The 17,045-nt window shown below is 36.3% G+C and overlaps 1 protein-coding gene across 12 annotated transcripts in view; it reads right to left on the reverse strand.

Moving 5' to 3' along the window:
* Positions 1 to 17,045, reverse strand: part of SPOCK3 (SPARC (osteonectin), cwcv and kazal like domains proteoglycan 3) — a 404,141-nt gene that overhangs the window by 105,668 nt on the left and 281,428 nt on the right. For 6 of the 12 annotated variants that reach the window (XM_043513322.1, XM_043513319.1, XM_038400862.1 and 3 more), the window contains 2 exons: positions 12,819 to 12,845; positions 8,555 to 8,681 (listed from right to left, as the gene is read on the reverse strand). In XM_043513322.1, coding sequence (XP_043369257.1) covers positions 8,555 to 8,681; positions 12,819 to 12,845 — 154 coding nt within the window. The remainder of the gene's footprint in view (positions 1 to 8,554; positions 8,682 to 12,818; positions 12,846 to 17,045) is intronic. The other 6 variants (XM_038400866.2, XM_043513321.1, XM_038400864.1 and 3 more) reach the window with 1 other exon arrangement.

Below are 17,045 nucleotides of genomic sequence, written 5' to 3' on the forward strand. Positions count from 1 at the left end.
TCCTCTGAATGACACAATGAAGGAGAGGTCAGAGAGGTAGGAGAACAGGAGATGACAGTTACAGAAGCCAAAGGAGGAAAAGACATTAAGAAGAAAAGCATGGTTGATGGTGTCAAAAGCAGCTGACGAAATGGAAGAATACGGAGTCCTGGTTCTGAGTTTAAACTAGGAAGGTCATTAGGGACTTATAAAAGCCACTTCTGTGGATTACAAGGGCAGCATATTAAATGAGTTTTACAGATATTCTTCCCTTTTATCATCATTTAAAAAAGAAATTCATTGCTATTAAAAATGCTGAAACTGGAATATGATGGTGTTTTGTTTAAAAAAAAATAGATGGGGAAAAATAGTTTTTGGACAAATTTTAAGAGATGCTGAACACCTGGAACTTTCACTTAACAATGAAGTCAGTAGAAGCTGTGAATCTTATCACCCATGAAAATCAACCACTGGCAAATATGCTTCCTTTGCTGCTTAATAAGATGCACGGTTTAAATGATATAGAAAGCTTCTTCTTCCTTACACTTTGCAAAAATTCTTCAAAGACATTCAATTTTACAAACTATGCAACCAGTAACTAAGGTGAAGGCCCTTTAGAAATGCATGCTATTAAATAAAATAGTCATAATAATAGTTAATTTCTGCACCAAGGATTGATATATATTTATCTCTCTCAATCCTTGGTGCAGAAATTGCCTCGATACTATTCCATCATATTATAATATGATGGAATAGTATCGAGAAGGCAGGGATATTTGGCTTCAGTAGGCATGTTTCCAGTTTGTTCCTTCAGGGTTAATCTAACATGGAGCACCAGATGAGGTCTGAATCTGTGGTACACAAGTGGGTGGCCAGCAGATAAGGAGGTTCACAGATTAGTTTGGGATTGAGGATATAGATGTAGTCACAATCAATGTAATATTGGTCAAGGAGAGCTATAATTAGGGAAGATCTCTAAATTTCTGTAAGGATTTGGTGGAATGAACTTTTATCTCCTGAAAGGATATCATTTACAAGACCTCCCAGATGGCAAAATTTCAATACTTACCAGATTGGGTAGGTGGGTGCCAGAAGATTTATTTCTTACAGATTATGTGGCCCAGCATTAAATCACATTATTTTCGTCTGTGTCTCGTATACTGCTGTGTCCACTCCAATACGGTTTAATTTAAAAAAAAATCATTCTAATTACAAACAGCATGACTGACATCTGCTCAATCAGGCACACATGAAGCTGTTTCTATTTACGGTTACCAAATAAAGGGGTCAATATTTAAACGTTCTGACAGCTAACCCCTCCACAAAATACCAGTTTGGACTAATATGAATCATATAATCCTACAGGTTCTGGAGACTGAATACTTACACAGCTTTAGTTTATCATCTTTTCTGAACTGGAAAGGAAATGCCAACAGCTCAAACGTGTTTGAAAATATCACATGAAGTTGATTAAGTAGATGGGATTCAATCAGTTTCACATTTATAATAGGGTACACGAGAAAGATTAAACAACTCTACTTACTTTTTATTTCTAAAGACTCCTCCAAATAAGCTTTTTTCCTACCCTCAACATTAAGGCATGTGGATAGCTTTACAACATAACAAAACCTATTTCTAAAAATACACTGACGACAAATAAAAATAGCACTGGCCTTAAAATGGAAATTATTAAATGTGGGGGGAATTAAGTTAAGCATGCAGAAAGTTACATTCACGTAAATTTATAAAACAAGTAGTTGAGATTTCCACACAGCCAAGAACAACATAATGAACATATTCATTGCTATTAACATACCGAGTCACATTTACATCTCTGGTGACTCCAAATCATAATACCGGAAGGTTTAAAAAAATCACTACATACGTGTATATATATAGATTATATATAGATAATGAACAGGGGTGGGTGTGTGTACACACACACACACACACACACACACACACACACACACACACAAAACTGTTGAGTATCTACGTGCAAAGTATCACCAGGAGTCCATACCCATCTTCCAGACATATGGATATCTTTTCCATTTCCTTTCCCTTTGATCTCTCCACACAGCCCCAAACAGTTAGGACCCATTACATTTTTGAAAAATAGTATTTAATCTTAACTTCATTTCCCTAATTGTAAGGAACCAAATTTGTCTTCCTGTAATCATGATTATTGTTGGGATTTTTCAGGTGATTAAAAATGTTTATGGATACATGCTATATCAACTAAGTCCTTTCTTCTCTAAGAGTAACTGCAGACATACCATCAACCAGATATACTTTCCATAAATAGGAAAGAAAATAAATTGATAAAAGTTTGCTATCAGGGTGAAAAGGACTTGCCATCCTCAAGGAAAATGTCACTAGCTAAAAAATTGGTTTGTAGCTTATTGCCACGGCTATTCTGGAATGAAACCAAAAAGCAAGTGGCAAACTTTGTTTTAAACATAGTTTGTTTCTCTAGCACTGCCTTTTAAAAATACTGAAAGCATTGTTATTCTGTAATTATTAGGGCTAGATCATCCCACACCTGCAATAAATGTTGAGTAGTCAATTACACTGTATGTATGAAATCCAAGGCACTACATATAGATTAAGGTGGCATTCAATATATGGATAGAAAAATCTGTTTTATAATTATTAATTATTAGAGCTATATTTAAAATAAACAATCCCTTATATTATGGCAGTGTTTGAGTATCCATATGTAAAATTGACTGAAAACTGACTAATCTACTTTCATTGCCCAAGTTGCAAGAAAACACAGAAAGTAAAACATGACCAGTAATGAGAATATTTGCAACAATTTTTTTATTAACTAAACAAAAGGTATTGTGAAAAATGCAATGTAGATAAGAAAACTACAGTGTCCCATAAATTAAATTCTTCCTGTACAGTTGTTGATGCTGATTTTTATTAGTCAACATTTCATTATGCATTTTTTCCCCTTTTAGTGTCTCCTTCATTTTGTAATAAGCTTTTGACTTTTCCACTCTTCCTTTACGCTGACTGAATGTTAATAATTATGGGCCAGATACTCCTGCTGAGTAGCACATTAGCCTGAGTTGGCCCACTGAAATCACTGCAAGATATGTGACATTATCAAGCTTTATATAATCTCAGTTTTGAAGGCAATGTTTTAAAATGTTTTTTCACTGTGGCTCATTTACCACATATGATTTCACTTGTGTTTTTGGGAACCAAAAGCACATTTAAAGTTTTTACAGTTATGCAGTTCAAACAGCAAATATGCTATGGGCTTAATATGACAGAACAGGGCATGGTATTTCCAAATCAACATCCATGGGGAAATTATACCAATGCACTGCACAGTTCTATAACACTGATATCCTTTATTGACTTGTGTTCAGAAAATGTATTCTACAATTTACAGTCATTTACAAATATATTCCCAATAAAAGCAAGTAACTGTATTGTAGAGTGTGGCACGGTGCTGGTTGAAAAGCCCTTAATCAGCTCCTGCCACTCCAGCCCCAATTAAGGGGAATGGATTGGGGTTGGGTGAATAGCCCTGTATCTGCCTGGTAACTGGCCACATTTGCCAGTCTTATTAGCCCCAAGCTATAAAGGCTGGGAGGGAAGCCAGAGAAGCAGGAGAGGGAAAGAGAAAGGTCAGGCACAGAAAGAAGTTGGAGCCTCCTAGTCTGTTGCCGGCCAGGCCTGTTGTAGGAAAAGTAGCTGTGAAGCCTGTATATAGTTGGGAACAGGTGGTCGGAATCCTTATGAGAATAAAGCGCATGGGTGTTGCACCAGACTGAGGTGGTCCCTGACTCATTGAAGAGGGAGGCCCAGGGGCCAAATACCCAGGGGCATAGATGAACCCCATTACATAGAACAATATTAAGCTTTCACTGATCTTGGAGAGAATCAAAGTAAACTTTGCCTGGAGTAAAAGAACAAAAATATTAATCTCTTATGTCAATTTCAAGAGTGATTGCTCCTCAAATAACTTCAAATGGACCTTTATTTTGATACACATGCATCATAAGTTTCAGAGAATAAAGAAAGTGTAGCATCTTTAAAAAGAGGAATAAGTAAATATTTTTAAACAACTATGGATCTCCTGTAGTCTCTCACATTTTTAAAATTTTGCTGACAAAGGACTAGATTTTGTATTTGCTCCTAGTCTTGTGTAAGAAATGACACAATTTGGGCCACCTAAGAAAAGCCCTGAAAGTGCAATATGAGAAACAATCTCTTTCCCCTTATTCCTAGGGAGTACTAATTACAACCAGCTCAGCTGTGCTCATTGGGACATTAGAAGGGGAGCACAGTAAGTTCCCCATCACCTTTCTCAGTGGTGGGAAACAGTGCCAGACACAAAGAGACCCTATTTCCTTCGAGACTAACGAATTTATTAGAGCATAAGCTTTCGTGAGCTACAGCTCACTTCATCGGATGCATTTGGTGGAAAAAAACCACCAAAAAAAATTTGTTTTTTTCCACCAAATGCATCCGATGAAGTGAGCTGTAGCTCACGAAAGCTTATGCTCTAATAAATTTGTTAGTCTCTAAGGTGCCACAAGTACTCCTTTTCTTTTTGCGAATATAGACTAACACGGCTGCTACTCTGAAACCTGTTTCCTTCGACACCCATGCAATGAAAATGTGAGAAGGCCACACAGGAGCACGTGTGCATCTCTCTCTCTTTCTTTTATACCTCCCTACAGCCCATGTACTGCTATGTATGGCCAAGTCATGACTGAGCCTACAGACCCAATGAAGTCAAGAGACTACTCACAGTACAGTACTAACGAACACAAGTAAGGGTGGCAGAATCTTGCCCTTAGTGGGTTCATTTTGCCCCATATCTTTCCACACAAAGCGACACAATTTTGACTGCTTCAGTTATTGTATATCAGAGTTCAATCATAATGATTTTAGTGCTAACAGCCACTTGTACATCCCGGTGTATACCAGACACTATATATCCTGAAAATGCATTCAGTGTTAGTAGCAGACATTTAGATGTATGTATGAAACCACTGCCATCTTTTCAAAGGATAAATGTAATGAGAGAATCTGATTCTCCGCCTGCACAAGTTTTGCAGAACTACTTACACTAAAAGCAACAAGGCTTGCCTTATATGCATCTTTTTCATTTGAGAATTTTCAAAGTTTTTTTAGAAAAAGCTCTCATTCCACACTCTCTGAAGCTCTTAATTGCACAATGCATGTATAGCTGCTCTTACAATATCTGAAACTCTTGTGCCACAGTGTTCTGAATACTGTGCTCTGAATACTGAGGTACTTCACAAGCCAAACATGAAACCATCACTGACATATAGATATGAAAAATTAAGATTTCTGGAGATACTCAAACATGTTTCAGAAGTTAAAAATCTCCTTCCATACCTTTCTCACATCCTCTGCAATTGTACCCCTATAAGGAAGAAATGGCTAGGAACCACCATCATTGCTGGAAAAATGTTGTAGGCAAAGAAAGGTCCCGTGGGTCCCGTCTCTTCCCTTAGGGAGTAAGCCTTGCTCACTTCCACATAAAAGGACTGGGGAAGAAATGGCTGGGAAGGAGGCATTCAGGAACTTCTATGTTTGTTTTGTTTTGAATTTTCTTCAAAGACAGTTAATTCCTTTGGGATGAGGGTAGGATAGAAGGAAGATAGGGTGACCAGATAAGTGGGAAAAGTCAGGACACTTTTTTGGGGGGTGGGAGGTGGTGTATGGTTGCATAGATAAAACAAAGCCCCTAATATCAGGATGTCTGCTCACCCTAAAGGAAGATGATACACTCTGAAAAAATGACAATCTGGCTTTGGCACCAGTACAGAGGGGGGGAACAGGGCTGGGAGTTTTTTTAATATGTAAATTCTATACTTTTAATACAATTAGTTATTATTTGTTAATCTATTTCTGTTTGTCTGGCTTTTTAGAGGATAAGATCTTTGAGACAAGGACCATCTTCCTTTCTGTGCATGTACAGTGCCTAGCCCAGGGGCCCATTTCCTGACTGGCCCTTTGAGTGCTACCATATGAAATTACTAAACAATGACAACAAGATATTTGGCATGATTTAATCACATTTCAAACAGGTTTTAATAGTTCTCATATACATATATGCAACAAGTAATTTACTGTGAATTATTTATGACTATTTCTCAAACACTAAAGTCAAAATAGTATATCCTCATTTTAAAACAACACAGTATTTCCAGTCCCAAGCATTCAGAGCCTCCAACAACTCACGACATTGGCTTAGAAATCATGAGGTTTTTTTCAATAGTCAATTTGAGATTCTTTTTTGTTTGCCGTCGGAGATTTTAAATTGCACACAGGTCACATTTCCAAACTTTTCTCTACAACTACAAAAGGCTAGAATCTGACTTTTAAAAAACAAGAATTCTGAGATTCTCACAATCTCTTGACTCCAAGGGCTGGAGCTTTAAGAAATGTATTACATATAATGAGATTCAGGATAAGAACTGGCTGGCAACACTGAGAATGAAATTTTGGTCATAACCTGATGTGCTTATCTTATCAAAGCTGAGCAGGACCATCCTTCTTCTGGGTATGTCTACACAGCAGCCGGGAGCATGCCATCTTTGCTTGAGCTAGCACATTAAGAATAGCAGTGTGGGCACTGCAGAAAGGGCTGTGGCTCAGTCTAGCCACCTGAGATCAAGTCCACATCATCTGCTGGGTTCATGCTAGCCTAAGGCACCATCTATGCCACAACGTCCACACTGATATTTTTAGTATGATAGATTGAGCAGAGCTAGTGCAAATCTGTACATCTGGGCTGGGAGGCTGGCTGTAGTATAAACATACCCTCTGTGTTCAACATAATATTCAGGCACTAATAGGAAGTACAATCATATTTTGGAAAAGTCATACACAGATTACAAGTGCAGCAGAAAATCAAAAGGAAAAATTAATACAGTAAATAGCAGTTCTACAATCTTTAAATGGGTGAGGTATTGAATAAGTCCATTGATTAAAATTCTATATAGAAAGAAGGTTGTGGGGTTTTTTTTTTTGTTTGTGCTTTTACAGGTAATGAGTGTATAGCTTGTGTAAGTTTGACCATTCAACCGGGATGAATTTTTTTTTCTTCCTCTGAAGCATCAGGTATTATCTATTGGTGCGGACACTTTGGTGGGATAAAGATCTATATTGTCTATTGTGTCTACACTGATATTATATGGTGGATATCAAGATGCTATTGACTTGCTTGCAGTTCCTGACAGGAGTGGACAGAACTGCCTTCTCGTGGTTTCATTCTTTTCTCCGGAGAAATCTCAGAGATTAATGCTGGGCAAATATTCTTCTGTTTTGTTATGTTGTATACTGAAGGTTTCCATGATGCCACCCCTTTTATTCAATGTGTATGAGCTGTTAGGACAGTTAGTGAGTAGATACCGCACTCTCAAAACTGGATGAGAAGGAGATATAAAGTTGAGTGTCACCGCCACAATGAAGTGCTTTCAGTATGGTGATGACACTCAGATTTGTATCTCCTTTTTATCCAGCTTCAACAGTGCAGTCAAGTGTCTCAGTCAGTGTTTGGGAGATACTTGAGTACGAATGAGAGTAAGTTTATTGAGAGAACATCCATGTAAGACTAAGGTGTTTGTGGTGCATTGCAGGAAGCAGTTAGAGGATTTGGCTAGATTTATACTTAGCACGAGCCCCAAATCAGTGTAAAAGAGTATGCACATAATTTTCAATACAGTTTGTAACTTGTGGATCTGGTTAAATGTCCAGTTGCTTTTTTCCATGTATGCCTAGTCCATGGGATGCAAATTTTTCTTCTAGATGCAGACATGACTACTGTAATCCATACCATTGTCACTTTGAGATTAGACTACTGTAATGTGCCACACCTTAAACCCATTACGAAACTGCATCTAGGGGAGAATGAAGCAGCTTGCTTATTACTAGTATCTCACAGTGAGCATGACATCTTTGTCTCAGAATTTGCAATTGCGGTCTACTGGTGGTCTGTGGGTAGAGTTTAAAGTGTTGGTCTTTCCCCATAATAGCCTGAGACCTATCTACATGGATGACTGTTTTTCTCCTCATTCACTACTGCCACAGTCACACTTTGCAGAAGGGCCTGGCCTGAGTTTTCTTGATTTAAAAGAGAGGGAATTGTGAGTAAGGGATTCTTCCTTGACTTTGCAGTTTACCCTCCATAGGTCTGAAACAGCTTGAATTTTTAATCTTCACGGCATGCTGCAAAACCCATCTTTGAACAGGCATTTGAGAAGTCTGAGCTGGGCGGAAAGGGGGAGGGAGTAGGATTTCTTCTGGAATCTGAGGTAGGGAAATAGCAATCAATCAATAAATAAAATGATAACTATTTGTTTTATGTTGGGTGAGATTTGTTGCTGTTCTGCTTTTTAGTCTCACAATGTTTTGGATTTTTTGTGGGTGTCAGCCCAGGACAGCTTTTTATGCTATTCAAATCAAAATAAATAACTGCTTTCTTTTATTAAACATTGAGATATTTGACTGTTTTTGGAAATATAAATTGACTTTAGCAACAAATTAATGAATAATTTGATTATTTTATTCTTACCTGAGAAGAATATGTATGACCATCTGATCCACAAATAGGATTGGTATAAACTACTGGACACTGCTTGCAGTTTGACGAAATGTGACCAACTCTCCATTGTTTATGGCCTAAACCAGCCTCTTTCATACTGTAAATAAACAAAAAGCATGTAACCTGATAAGCAACAGTGTTTGTAAAAGCATTTATATTCACACTATAATTATTAGTCACCTGAGGACCTTGTGTATTAGGTTCCAGTTGGTAAAAACATCTTTCCTACAGTCTCTCTCTCCCACAGCTTTTAGATGACACTTATAACTGTGGAATCTGAGCATCTCCATGGTATCTCAATACCTACCTCTTTACAGCAAGCAAAAAATGACTAAAAAAGAAGATGTAGTAACACTTATTCTTATTGCTTTAGCGGAAAAAAATCCAGCAGGTGCACATACATATAAATGTGCGAACATAAGGAAAATGTAAAATGCCTACCACACTACTGGGTTTATATAAATAAGAGAATAAAATAATCGGTGATTTCTATGCATTATTTATCTGCTTGGAATCTTACTAAGGAACAGAAGGAAAAAAAAAACGAGAAATCTGCAACACAATCTCAATCCACTGGGCTGTGTCCTTAGCAGCGAGTCTCTAAACTGATATTGTGAGGAAGTCCATAGAATTAAAGTTCCTCCTCAATTCCCTGTTCTTCCATTCCATGGTTCTCGAAGTAGTCACAGTTTGAGAATTACTTGTCTAAAGCGATTAAAAAAAACTAAATAGCACCCTTCAATTTATTTGTGAAAGTAGTAAAAAATGTGCAGGGGCATACACGTATACCTGATGCTGAATTGCTGGTAGTCAAAACACACTGGCCTGGATTCTCATTTATGCTATAGCTTCTCTACACCACTCTGGCAGTGAAAAGGGAGTTTAAAGTGGGTAAAGACATAATCTATAAGCATAACTATGTGTACAAATATTATGTGTGTGTAAATTATGAATTAGAGCAGTGTAAACGTGTTAATGTAAAGGAAATCAAGCCCATTGAACACAACAATTAGCACTTACTACTGCCAAAAATCAATGACAGCTTAAATTATTTGCAGAATAAATGGTTTTATGCAAGTCAAACCTGCCCATAAAGCCAGTCAAAACTAGATATATAGCTACAGGACACAAATTTCCATCTACAGGCCCCAGATCAGCAAAAACACTTAAGAACATGCTTAGAAACTTTGCTGAATTGGGAACATAGATCTGCAAATGTATCTTAGCTTTGACTGCAACATTCCTGTCATTCTCTCCGGAATACTGACTCATTCATGACACATTTTGGTAAACTGTGAATTGCTCTGTGTAGACTAGCATCAACTGAAGACTATGTTAACACCATTAATCTCATCTCACTTGTAACCAAGACAAATCTGAATCGGATCTCTAGATACGAACAGCCAGTGCACTAATACCCTATGACAACTACATCCTCTGTCCTTACTTCTTTGAAAGTATCACACTTTCACTTGTGCATCAGTGAAATTTGATCCTTTATCCCTTGTTTTTCATCTATAGGATGTGTTCAGATTCCCACCATGCAATGCCATTATACAGTTGTATGACAAATAAAAGTAAAAAAAAAATATTTTGCTTAAACTACATATATTTGCCTTACTTTTTTTTTTTTACATGAGCAAACACAGCACATACTATAGTATTGAGAGAGGGAGGATGGTCCAGTGGTTAGGGCACTAGCCTAGTATGATAGACCCTGGCTGCAGTTTCCTGGTCCACCACATATTTCTATGTGACCTTGAGCACGTAATTTAACCTCTCTGTGCCTCAGTTCCCCATCTGTAAAAAGGGGAACAGCAGCATTGCCCTACCTCACAGGGGTTTTGTGAGGATAAATACATTTAAAAAATATCGGGGCCCCCCAACATGATGGTAATGAAGCCATATAAGAACTTTAGATCGACCTTCCTTTGGTGATGTATAAAACACATTCTTTACAAGTGACATCTGTACCTCCCAGTTTGAAATTAAACATACTGACATGGGAAATTTTGAAAACCAAACTGTTTTACACCAAAAACAAACTACTGCATCTGAAAACATGCACACTTCTTAATTATTAGTAATGGTTTCCATTCTGATGCAAACAAATACTTTCTTACAAGCATCTATTATTTAAAATACAAAAAACGTGTGGGCTGTCCTTTACCATTCTCAGTTTTTCAAGGTATGTAGCCTCCAGCCCGTGAATGAAAATATGTATGAGCCTTTGACATGTGAAGAGTTGAGAGGATATATATATATATTATAAACTAAACTGAATTATAACCATTACTACATGTTGATGATGGCTTGAACTAACAAAGCATATTATTATTATTATATATTATTTACAAACAGGCAAAGTAAGAAAAATACTACTACAGAATTTATCAGAGTTTTATTTAAGGATATGTACTTTGTATGTTTTTGATGTGATGTTAGTATTATGTGTTTTAACTGTTACAAAGTTTGAACTTTTTGAATCTGTGTCTATTCTCATTAAATAATTGTCTGACTCTCCCTTATTGTTTGACCCCTTGCCTCATTGTTTTGCACAACCATGAGAAAGTACATAAACCAAGTAAAGACTTAAAATAAACCAATATCATAATTATAAAATTATAAAAAATACTAAATTGTACCACACCTAAATATCAATCCATAGTCCCAATTTTAACTCACAAGGGATAAATAAATTTATTAAAGAAAACCTCCACATATACAAGTATAAAAGCTCAATTGGACTTTTTCCTTATGAGCAGCAGAATATCTATTTAAAATATCCTTATTTTGTATGTCTCAATTCTTGGGCATAGCAACATATTGTGAATATTTATTAAAGAGTGTAGAGAGAAAAAATCAGTATACAGAATAAATGAGTAATTAATATTCAGTCGGTCATATCTTTATTTTCTTTATTATTTTTAATAGAATTAGAAGGGGGGAAAATCCAGAATTACTGTGATGTGCACATGCTGACAATGAGTAACTCTCATTGCATTGCTATAATTCTTCCTGATCTCATTCTCATCTTACTGTTTTGTCATCCTTACTTGTCATAGTAAACACAGATTGTAAGGTGTCTTTCTAGGTCTTCAATGAAGTGGCCAGTATGCTCTTGGGCACAATAAAAATGGTATAAAGCACACAAGTCCCCCTCCTCTCCCTTCCAGATATAGTCTTTGCTGGTACTAAAAAAAGTAACATTAAGTGTACATGTATAAACATTATGGGCTACATTTCCAACTTAATTTTACTTGAAACATTTGTGATTACATCAGTTTGCATGCACAAAATCATGCATATATGTGTAGACTGAGTAATTGCACATACAAGAGGATAGTGAGGCACATAATTAGTCAATCTGCCCAATTAATCATGCAAATATCTGTTTGCATACATCAGTGTATGCACAAATTCTGTATGCACAAATATCTTATCCACAAATATCACGTGCACAGTTAAAACAGGTCACTGAAAGTGTGGCTTTGAACCAAAATTCTAAGCAACTCTATTCACTTAAAGATTTTATCTATCTACACACACACCACACACAAAATGAACACATTAGTCTGCACAGAGAAGAAAGATAGCATGTCTGAGTTGCAAAGAAATTTATATTTAAGAGTCCTTGATTCAAATATCAGCAGAAGCAGATTTTTCAGAGTGCAAAGTTATTTAAAGTAAATGGGGTTGATTCACTGTTGCTATGTGGACCTTAAATATGATTCAGGGGACTTGTACAATTCTTGCATCATGACTATAGTTGTGATGCTAATAGACTTCCAAGGCACTGCTATTTAAAGGTTTTCTGATTGTGTGCCAGCATAGGGCTTTGAGGGGACTTGTATCTGGACAGTATCATTAACATAATTGGATGAAAGACCTGTTTAGCACTAATCAAACTGTTTTCACTGGAGCAGATTGGATTTCTTTTGGAGCACTCTCTGTCTGGGACTTCCTTGAAGCTGCAAGTAGGAATGAAATATCACTGCCACTGTATTACTGAGATTTTCCTTTTAAGTGACAAAATCAAGCAAAGCACTGCTGTTTCAAACTTTTTGCTGCTATGTGTGGCCTGCCACACTACTTATAGTAAACTAACAAATGTAACAAAACACTGTGACAAGAAATAAATAGTTAACCAAACCCAAGAGAAAAACAAAATAATGTTAGTTTTACAAAAGACCACTTAAGATAGAAGACCCACATAGAAGTCAACTCATATTACCTTTTAGCATTTTGAATCTCCATGGCACTGAAAAAGAGATAATCAGAACATGCAGCATGTGAGACTATATAGGTGTGCTTTTGGGTTTTTTAATATTTTCTAACAAAAAGCACCCAACCGTTCAGGTTTGAAAAATTATACATAAGCTATCATTTTGGTTAAACTTTCTCAACATACATACATGGTAGGTTTCAAGATGTTAATGGCCAGGTTCTTTGTGTATGTTTAAAAGGGATACTATTGTTTGTTATCTGAACTGGAGATGAGAAACATAAAATAAAGAAATATTCTTGAAGAGGCAAATATCCAAATTTCTAGTGCCTGCTTCTGCCAATATGTTACATCTCTAACACATATCTAAACCAATGTAATATATGGCATCATGTGCCAGCAATGCCCCCTTTGCCATGTACATTGGCCAAACCAGACAGTCTCTATGCAAAAGAATAAATAGACACAAATCTGACATCAGGAATCATAACATTCAAAAACTGGTAGGAGAACACTTCAACCTCTCTGGTCACTCAGTAACAGACTTAAAGGTGGCAATTTTGCAATAGGAAAGCTTCAAAAATAATAGATTCCAATGAGAAAAACTGCTGAGCTTGAATTAATATGCAAACTAGATACCATTAACTTGGGTTTGAATAGAGACTGGGAGTGGCTGGGTCATTACACATATTGAATCTTTTTCCCCTCGTTAAGTATCCTCACACCTTCTTGTCAACTGTCTAAATGGGCCATTTTGATTATCACTACAAAAGGTATTTTTTTCTCCTGCTGATAATAGCTCATCTTAATTAATTAGCCTCTTACAGTTGGTATGGCTGCTTCCACCTTTTCATGTTCTCTGTATGTATATTTATATCCTCTTACTATATGTTCCATTCTATGCATCTGATGAAGTGGGTGGTAGTCTCTAAATTTGTTAGTCAGGAGTGCCACAAGTACTCCCGTTCTTTTTGCGGATACATACTAACATTGCTGCTACTCTGAAACCTCTGTACTAGATGACTGGAGAATAAAAAAAAGTAACAGATTTTCCAAAGAAAAGTCTCCACAGGCAATCCCAGGGTGGATTTGATTTAAATCAAATTGATTTCCATCATGATTTAAATCATGATTTTAATCACTAGTCAGGAAGACTCAATTTAATCATGGATTTCTACATAAAAGTGCATTCTTGTTGGTTGTTATAACCTTAATACATATACTTCAAACTCAGATAGATGTAGGTTTCATTTTTTAGAAGGCACACACTATACATTTTAAAGTGATTTATTTTGAAAACTTTTCAGATTAGTTTTACAGTTATATCAGAAAATGAATGATTGTTTGGTTATTTCATTTACCAAAGATAACTGAAGCAGATATTTATGAAGTCTTTGGGAAGTGAACTATCTCCAATTCAACAGGTTAATCATTAATACTTGGAGGATTTTCTTGTCATGCTGTATTAAGAGGAGAACATCACCAGACAGACATTTAAATTGTTTTATTTAACTAAAACAATGTTATGTATTCTGGATATTTTTCTTCAACAGCAAACATATAATATTTTAACAAAACAAGCATATGAATTTTTGAATTTAGTTAAACATTCAAAAACAACGAGGAGTCCGCTGTCACCTTAAAGTCTAACAGATTTATTTGGGCATAAGCTTTTGTGAGTAAAAAAATCCCACTTCTTCAGATCCATGCATCTGAAGAAGTGGGATTTTTTACTCACAAAAGCTTATGCCCAAATAAATCTGTCAGTCTTTAAGGTGACACCGGACTCCTCGTTGTTTTTGTGGATAAAGACTAACACGGCTACCCCTCTGATACTTAAACATTCAAGTTTTTTAAAATCGTGCGTCTTTTTGTTAAAATTGTTTAACTAAAAAAGTTAAATGAAATATTTTAAAAAAACAAAATTAAAAAAACCCCGCAAAATTAAAATGACTATGTCAGCCAGGTCAACATGAGAAACTTAAAATATTGGCTTCTGCAGCTAACTCAATTGTCTTCACCTTCATTTTCCTGTTTGTTCATAATCTGGAAAAGAAAAACAAGCTTTCCTGCTTTTTCAGGTCCCAAACAATTTCTCAATTTGAAATGAATTAGTCCAAAGGAAGAAAATACTCTTTCTCCACCAGCAGAAGAAGCTAGTGCTGTTAAAAAGTGAGATCACCACTTCAACAGTCTCTGAATCCAAGTGCTTAAGTAACTTCCACCAATTCACTAGTGTGACTTTCTTTAAAATATCATCAGCAAACATATATTTCTTGAATGGTTCTTATTCCCAAACGGGGTCTCTTTTATGGCCTGCTGCCATTATAGGTTTTCCCTTCTAGTGAGAGAATGATATGGTAGAGCTCAAATCAATGAAGGCTACACTCAGAAAGACCTCAAGACTTCTGGAATATGCTGCTCAAACAGTTTCACTTTTGTTTCTACTACCTGTCCCTCCCATCTCACATTTATCTCCAGACTTCATCCCCTGGTCCAGATCTATTCTGCCCCAACAATCTTCTGTTCATTGAATTTTTTGAAACTTTGCACTTTTAGAGAGAGGTAAGGGATTGACTCGGTGTACACAAATTTGCAGAGACACAATAGGGTTGAGGTCTGTTATTTCTTACTTCTATACATTTATTTATTTATTTATATAAAACATTTTTGCTGTCAACAAGCATGTTATCTCTGGCAACAAATCCACAGTTTGAGAACTGCAAAACTAAGCATCTCTGATGATATCTTCTAAACTGAGCACAGAGTCCCTTTGGGTAGATAGAAAGATTAACCTAAACAATTTATACAGAAGCCCCTGGAACCGTATAAAATTGGGTCCCTAATCCATGAAATATTGGAACTCATTTACAAAACTTTTCTTAAACATTACATTAATATATTGTCTCATACTATAGAATTAGAATTTATAATCCCTATTCCACGATGAGATATCTTTGAGCTATAATGTATCTTAATTAAAACCATCTTTAGATAGGTTTTTCCTCAAAAAGCATTTTATTAAAAAAATTCAATTTAAACAAAAAAAAAATCCAAATTTTTTTTATCTAAAAACAAACAAACAAACCATCATTTATTTTTTATCCACTCTGGGCAATCCTGACAATTACAGGCCAATAACCTGTACTAGACAAATTGTTTGAGGGAACAGTTGACACAGGTTTTTGTAAAAGGAAATCATGCTTCACCAATGTATTAGAATTCAACAAACACATGGACAACGGTGATCCAGTGGATATAGTGTACAGTGGACTTTCAGAAAGCCTTTGGCAAGGTCCCTCACCAAAGGCCCTTAAGCAAACTAAGCAGTCATGGGATAAGAGGAAAGTCCCTTTGTTTCCTGTCTTTCAGTTATTGATGCACAAAAGGAAGGAATAAATGGTAATTTCTCACAAATGGACAGAGGTAAATAGCAGCATCCCACAAAGATCTGTACTGGCACCTGTGCTGTTCAACATATTCCTAAATTATCTGAAAAGGTGTGTGTGTGGGGGGGGTGTAAACAGTGAGGCGGCAAAGTTAGCAGAGTAAACTATCTTGAGTAATTTAGTAAAGTACAAAGCAGACTGCAAAAAATTACAAAGGCATCTCCCAAAACTGGATGACTGGGCAACAAAATAGTAGATGAAATTTTATGTTCGTAAGTTGAAAGTAATGCATATTGGAAAACATAAGCCCAGCTATACATATAAAATGATGAGGTCAAAAGTAGCTGATATCACTCAAGAAAATGATTAGGGATATGGAACAGCTTCCATATGAAGAGAGATTAAAAACAGACTGGGACTGTTCATCTTACAACAAAGAGATGACTAAGGTCATCTCTATACTAGAGAAATCTCTCATGCAGCCACTCTATGTCGATGGGAGATTAATCCACCCCCAACGAGCGGCTGTGCACACTAGCGCTTATGGCAGCATAACTGATGTCGCTCGAGGGGGAGGGGTGTTTGTTCATGAATGATATGGTAGAGCTGAAATCAATGAAGGCTAGACTCAGAAAGACCTCAAGACTTCTGGAATATGCTGACATAAGTGGTAGTGTACACATAGCCTCAGAGGAGATATAAGAGAGGTCTATACAATTATGAACTGTGTGGAGAAAGTGAATAAGAAAGTGTTATTTACCGTGTCACATAACACAAGAACTAGGTAGGGGTCACCAGTGAAATTAATAGGCAGCAAATTTAAAACAAAGATAGGGAAGTACTTCAC

Source organism: Dermochelys coriacea, chromosome 4 (genome assembly GCF_009764565.3).
Source record: "Dermochelys coriacea isolate rDerCor1 chromosome 4, rDerCor1.pri.v4, whole genome shotgun sequence".
Classification (NCBI taxonomy): Eukaryota; Metazoa; Chordata; order Testudines; family Dermochelyidae; genus Dermochelys; species Dermochelys coriacea.